This window comes from Anopheles bellator, chromosome 2, assembly GCF_943735745.2.
Source record: "Anopheles bellator chromosome 2, idAnoBellAS_SP24_06.2, whole genome shotgun sequence".
NCBI lineage: Eukaryota > Metazoa > Arthropoda > Insecta > Diptera > Culicidae > Anopheles > Anopheles bellator.
Genome location: NC_071286.1, coordinates 72073503 through 72079657, shown reverse-complemented (window position 1 = coordinate 72079657; position 6155 = coordinate 72073503). Strand labels below are relative to the sequence as shown.

General features: G+C 48.6%; 1 protein-coding gene across 1 annotated transcript in view; it reads left to right on the top strand.

The window, feature by feature from the left end:
* LOC131211710 (multidrug resistance-associated protein 1-like) overlaps positions 1-197 on the top strand; it is a 5320-nt gene extending 5123 nt beyond the window's left edge. The window contains exon 8 of the mRNA XM_058205292.1: positions 1-197. This exon is cut by the window's left edge and continues 1 nt beyond it. Within this exon, the coding sequence (XP_058061275.1) occupies positions 1-126 (126 nt within the window). The 3' untranslated portion in view covers positions 127-197.
* The last annotated feature ends 5958 nt before the right edge of the window (positions 198-6155 follow it).

The window sequence follows — 6155 nt, the reverse complement described above, 5'->3', positions numbered from 1 at the left end:
GACTCGGATCGTGTGCTGGTGCTCGACGCCGGTTTGGTGGCCGAGTGTGACACACCGCAGAACCTGCTCGCCAATAAGGACACTATTTTCCACAGCATGGCCAAGAATGCGGGAATCGTTAGCTAGGGGGCCGAGTGTGCCGTGTTTCGTTCGCTTGTGTTCACATAGTTCTACGCTCCGTTAGCCTTAGCTTTAGCATGTACAAACATGTATTCGTTGAAATCTTGTTGAATAAAACCTGTACATAACTGACATCATCCCATTGTACAATTAGATCCAAAACGCGGTCGCTTGTTATCTACACTTTTTGCCGAATAATGTCGCGAACATTGTGATTCTTCAGTTATCATCCCACGGCTGACAAGCCAATAACTGAAACCTTCAGATAAGATTCGTCGAGCTCATTTTATACGACCGAATTGCGATAAGATAAGGGCATTGTACGTTGTAAAAATCTCACGTGGATCTAGTCTTTGCTTAGAGTGGATTAATTGCCAGCTATTGTGTGACCTTCCTTTCGGTTGCCGCTGTTTTTCTTTAGCTGTTAAACAAATGTTTTGATGATTTTCGGTGTCAAATATGCTTTTCCGTAACGTATCAACGTTCAACGTTGTTCAACGTATTTAACGTTTTAAAATTCTTCTACCGTATTGCGTGCAACTTGTACAACTTGTAACTTGTATGAAAACATGTGGTTAGCGCGTTATCACATAGGTGTCGCTAGTGGCAAGTATCACGCTGGAAAATTCAAAAATTCAAATTCAGGTTACACCACGTGACAAAAGTTTGTAGGACCTAACAGAAGTAAAATTAAGCATACGGGCAGAGCTGATGAAAGAAATTACGTCGTGGACGAGTGAAAATGTTTAACTTAATTTTAAACAACTAGTAAGCCTAGTAGTAATAAAGTACGACCATTCTTATAATATTGCTACGAAATACAAAAAGTGCTTCGCATAAACTAGCCATTACACTAATTAAAATTAATATAGATAGTATAGTTTAGTAATATAAATAGTATTGATACAAAGAGTGAGTGAGATATTTCTCTCTGTCTCTTTCGAGCAAAGTGAGAGAGTCAGAGAGAAAAACAGAGGCAGGGAACGCAAAGAAACAGAGAGAGTCAGAGAGAAAAACAGAGAGATAAACAGAGACCGGGAACGTTCAAGCGGTCAGAAAATACAGACAATTTTTTTTTCCGTGAAGTTGTTTTTCACAAATTCAAGCGAACGGTTGCGTTTGCGTTTCGTTCGGTCTCTTATTTGCGTGTGGTGGCGTATATTTTCAAAGGTATGATTGATTTTCCCCATCAATAACGGATTCAATATTTTCCGAGAGCTTTAGTTATAGAATTTGTTGCAAATCCGTTTTGGGTGGATGTCTAAAAAGAGGCCCCAAAGCAAGTGTTTTGTGGTTGGAATAGGCTTATGTTCCCGTGTTTTAGCAGTGCAGTAATAAAAGTGTGGTGCGACCGTGTTTTTAAATAATAGAAAGGCATAAAGGTAAAAGGCAATATGTTTTGTATGGCCAAGTCAAAGAGACCTCCTTATGCATCAGGAATTGTTTTCTTAAAATGCAAAAAAGCCGACGAAGACGCAGGAAGTCGCATGCAAAACGAACAGGAAATAGTTTAAAATTATCTAACCTTAAATTGTAATGCCTAATACCAAAGTTGGAAAACTGTATTGTTTTCGTAGTTTTCTATACTACTTCCCGATAGTCATCGGATCGCCCGTTTTTGCCTGCAACTTTGCGCTCCTTGTCTATTTTTCCGTTTTCAAATTTTTAGTAACCGCCAAGTGAAAATAGTGGAGGAACTTGAGTGCGATCCGTTTAAAATTGCCCGGTTCCATTTCATCGCCTTTAGATCTCCCATTTGTGTTTTTGGAATTAACAACCCACCATTTGTAGAGGATGCTTCGCGCGACTGATCTGCTCCCGTTTATTCTTCCTGCCGGCACGTGCTCGAGTGGCACAGGACAGTGCGCGAAGAAAGGAAAATAAAATGCCGATAAACTGATAACATTCTCGTCCACCACAGGATACGAAGAAGGGACCGAACGGTTGTAACACGTGTAAGGAGACTGAAAAAACGGCGGTCGATCAGCAGAACTCACTGCTCCGAGAGAATTGCGCCATAACGTGCCTTCGGTTGTCCGTCGTGGGCTGGAAGCTTTTCCGCGCGGTTCGTGTTTTTCCGAGCCGAGTGAAAGTGAGTGGAAAGCGCGCGCAATCGTCATCTCCTTCGTCCGTCTCCGTGCGCGTGTGTTGGTGGTTTGTTTTCACTTTCCCGGCGGTTTCTAGTGTGCGGTCCACCCATCGGGTTCGCGTTCGTACTTGCGTACAACACGTGTCGAGGAGTTCGCGTGCCCCAAACGCGGTTCGTTTCCGTCCGTCGACGTGTTCCCCCCATTAGAGTATCAGAGTGGCGCACAACGGAAGTGACCGCCGTCGTCAGTGGAGCTCCACGGCCGCCCGTCGGCCCGATAACGAACGTTGAAAATAATGATTAAAGCGGCTGTTGCGGCTTCGAGACGACAGCGAAACGCGTGTGAGGCTGTGTTTGTGTGCTTGCTTGCGTGGCCAAGATTGTCACCAAGCGCGTCGTCGGTGGCAGCGCCAGTGCAGTGATAAGTAATGATAAACCACCCACTTGGGCCGCGGTTGGCGGGCGGAGGCGACCCGAGCGATAACATATGGTAGCGAAAAATCGTTCTTCGCGGGTGTGAAAACGACGAACTCGGCCCCGCAGAAGGTGACCCACCGGTACGGGGAACGGTTTCTGTGAAAATTGTGCCCCATGCACCTTGAAATTAAAAGCCCACGGAGAAGGAAAAACAAAAACAACAACCAGAGTCGCCGTGTGTCCGTTGTGCCGATATTGTGAACCAATCGAAGGCCCTCGAATCGTCCGCGCTCTTTCTCACGGCGTGTTTCGAAACCCCATTTCGTTGCGATTAGAACCGCACGCAGCCAACCACTGTGCGGGGTGCGAGTGTATGAGTAGCATCCAAACAACAACACAACGGCAAAGTGAAGCTAATCTAGTAGCCGCCGACGAAGTAATAGGAAAATTGAGCAGCGCGGCCGTCGGAATTTGCGTGACCAGCGTATCGGCATATGGTGGTGGTGGTGGTGGTGGTTGGTTGGTGCCGTGTGCTAATTCCCCCCCCTTTCCCAGTGTGTGCGCGTGTGTTTGTTCATGCATAAGATGCAGCAACGCGTCAGGTGCCTCTGGCGGGCGGCGGCGCGATATCCGATGTAAATGGGGTGCTGCTTCTGGCCGGGGCCACCCATCGGAAGTGGGCCAGTGGCGGGGGGGCGGGCAAAAAGGGTGCCGATGCTACTTTAAATGCATTGGCCCTGCTGCTGCCCCACCAGCGCGGGGTAGTCGTTGCATGATGGTGGTGATGATGACGGGCGAGCGCATCAATAATCAAAAGCACGACCTCAGCAACAACAACAACAACAACAATAGTGCAACGCGAATACGTAAAGGCGGCCCACCACACGTCAACAACTCTTCGTCGATGTCTTTCGCCACCACCGAAGTCGTCGGGCACGGTAGCATTGGGTTTATGTGAGGTGCGCGTTTCGATAATTTTTTTGCCCAAATTTTTGGCCGTTTTTTTGCGCCAAAGTCGAAGTGCAACGACGACACTGAAGTGTCAAACGGTTTGACAGCAGAGCCCTCATTCCCCTCTCTTCAGAAACGTCCGAACAAATCGACGGACCCGTTGCGCGTTGCCAGTGGAAACGGTCAAATAAGCCCCCTTGAAGGTAAGTTACCATGGAGTTTACCACCGACGGAAGTGAAACTGTTTAATCCATACGCTCTCGCTGCCTCTCGCTCTTTCTTTTACTTTTTGCGGGAAGGTTCTATGCTAGACATCAATAAATTCCTTGCCAAATTACAGGTCGGTCGCAAAAGTTGCTAAGCACACGAACTAATCCTTGGACTTTTTACTGAAAGTCTCAAAGTCGCCACGGGGCTGATATACAAAAACATAGGATTCAATGCAGAATTCTAGTCTAATTCTGAGTCTCGTCGATTGACTGGTCCATGTCGAGCCAACAAAGTTGAATTTAAAAGACAAGTCTTCGACACCTCGCCCACAAGGGACAAACGGTGGGATAACGGTTAAAATGCATCAATGCTGTTAGTCTCGACCGACCTGATAAGAAGTGCCACTCGGTTCCTTTCAGAGACCCTCCCAGGTAGGGAACGCGTTCACGCTTTCTTCCTGGCTGTATCCTCTCAAAACAACCTTTGGTCGCCGATTTTCTGTGTTATTTATTTTGTCGATATCCTGTTGCGTGTTGAGGCTCTGCCCTAGCTTCGTCCCACATCGTGCATGTGGAACTTCATTTTTCAGCAACAATTTGTGGCCGCCCAGGCATTCCTTCTTATGGGATGTGCAAATATTTACAGACCTACCTTAGACCCGGTGTCACGACTAGAAGATAGCGTGTTTATTTTAATGGCACATTTTTTAAATTTTAACCAATGAGAGAGCTCTCTCAGTTCCGCCGGGGACACGTGGACACGTGGAACACAAAAATGTATGGCCACAGCGCTAAAACAAAAACCACCACCACTCTATGGCCGATGCCAGTTAATTGTTGTGCAGTTTCCGCGAATCGTGCGATCGACGTTCCGGGTGGTCGTAATGGTGCGGTGGGTGTCACGAACCCCCCCCCACCACCCACCGGCGGGTCAGAACGGAAGCGATCGAACGAAACAAAACGACCGCTCCCGCTCCTCAAGTGCCAAGCGACCCAGTTTCGTTGAACACAAAAATGGTGGTGCCTCTTCGTCGCAAGGGCTTGGTGTGTAGCTCCCCGAAAACGTTTTATGACCACGCGGCAAATGGTGCGGGGCGCGGCGTAAGGTAACTGAAAGCTCCAAAAGACAACGTGGTGATGGTTGGAAAAGAAAAAGAAAAACGAATGGAAAACGATACCATGGCTGGATGTTCTGGTTCTGGTAGAAGTGCGTTGGAAAAACTATCCTAAAGCTGAACGCAAAATCTAGCACCGTCCTGGTTTCGTCTTGGGCTGCGTTTTAGACCCCTCAATACCTGAAGCGGGCGGTGCCCTAATGGTTTTGGCGTAAATAATTATTAGAACATGACGATTGTTGGGTGCTCAATGACGATTCGACGACCGTGCGCAAGAAAATATAGGGCGAATCCTAGCGGGAAGCGGAACAAATCTAAAACTCAACAAGTAATTAAGTGAGTCTGGGAAGTAGCGGTTGAAAGAGTGCCACCAATCGCAAGAACAGCGTCTTGACGGAGAAACGGTTTCCATGCACCACGTGATCGCCGCCGCCGACGAATGATCGTGGCCGGCGGCGCATAAAACACTCAAATAAATACATGGCAGGCAGCATGACAATTGTCATTACTCATCCCCGTCACGGTGGCGCGGCCAGCGGCAGCAGCAGCAGCAGGCATCCCTCCGGGAGCCGGGCCGCGTGCGTTTACACAAGTCTTCAATTAATGCCATAGTGTACCGTCACAGCATGCAAACATGCTGCCAGTGCGCTGCCTCGTCCGGGCCACTTACGCCCGGCTGACATTGAAAGGAGTGAGAAAGAAAACAACAAAACACAAGTGCGGCTCCCCGGGCCAAGATCACGTTAACCCGGTTTTTGCGAGGGACCCACTCCTCTCTCCAGGGACCGAAATCTGTGCGTGCCAATCGCGTGCCCCCATTGACGGGGCCAACGAAAAGGAAATCAGGCTCTCGCCGCAGCAGCAGGGAGACCCATCAAACGGAGCGTTACTTAACGGAGTGATTAATCAATTACCGCGCGCCTGTGGTTTGCGCTCGACGATTTCGCTTTTGTTTCCAAACATCACGCCGCATCTTCCGCCGGAGCTTCGTGTCCGTGGTGAATTGAGCGTGGCTAGCTCACGTGTCACCGATGATGATGGTGTGCGCTCGGCGATTCATCTTATGCTAACGGAGACGCGCACACTCGACGATCAACAAATTAACGCCTGGAAGAGCCGGTTCCCGCGCGATGGTGCCACGCGATATGTAATGGTGGGTATAATTGGTTGCAACTTTCTGGCGCTTTCTGACCCTTTCCCACTAACACACCACCACGGCGATCGCCCACAATGGGGACACTTGTTGCGGAACGC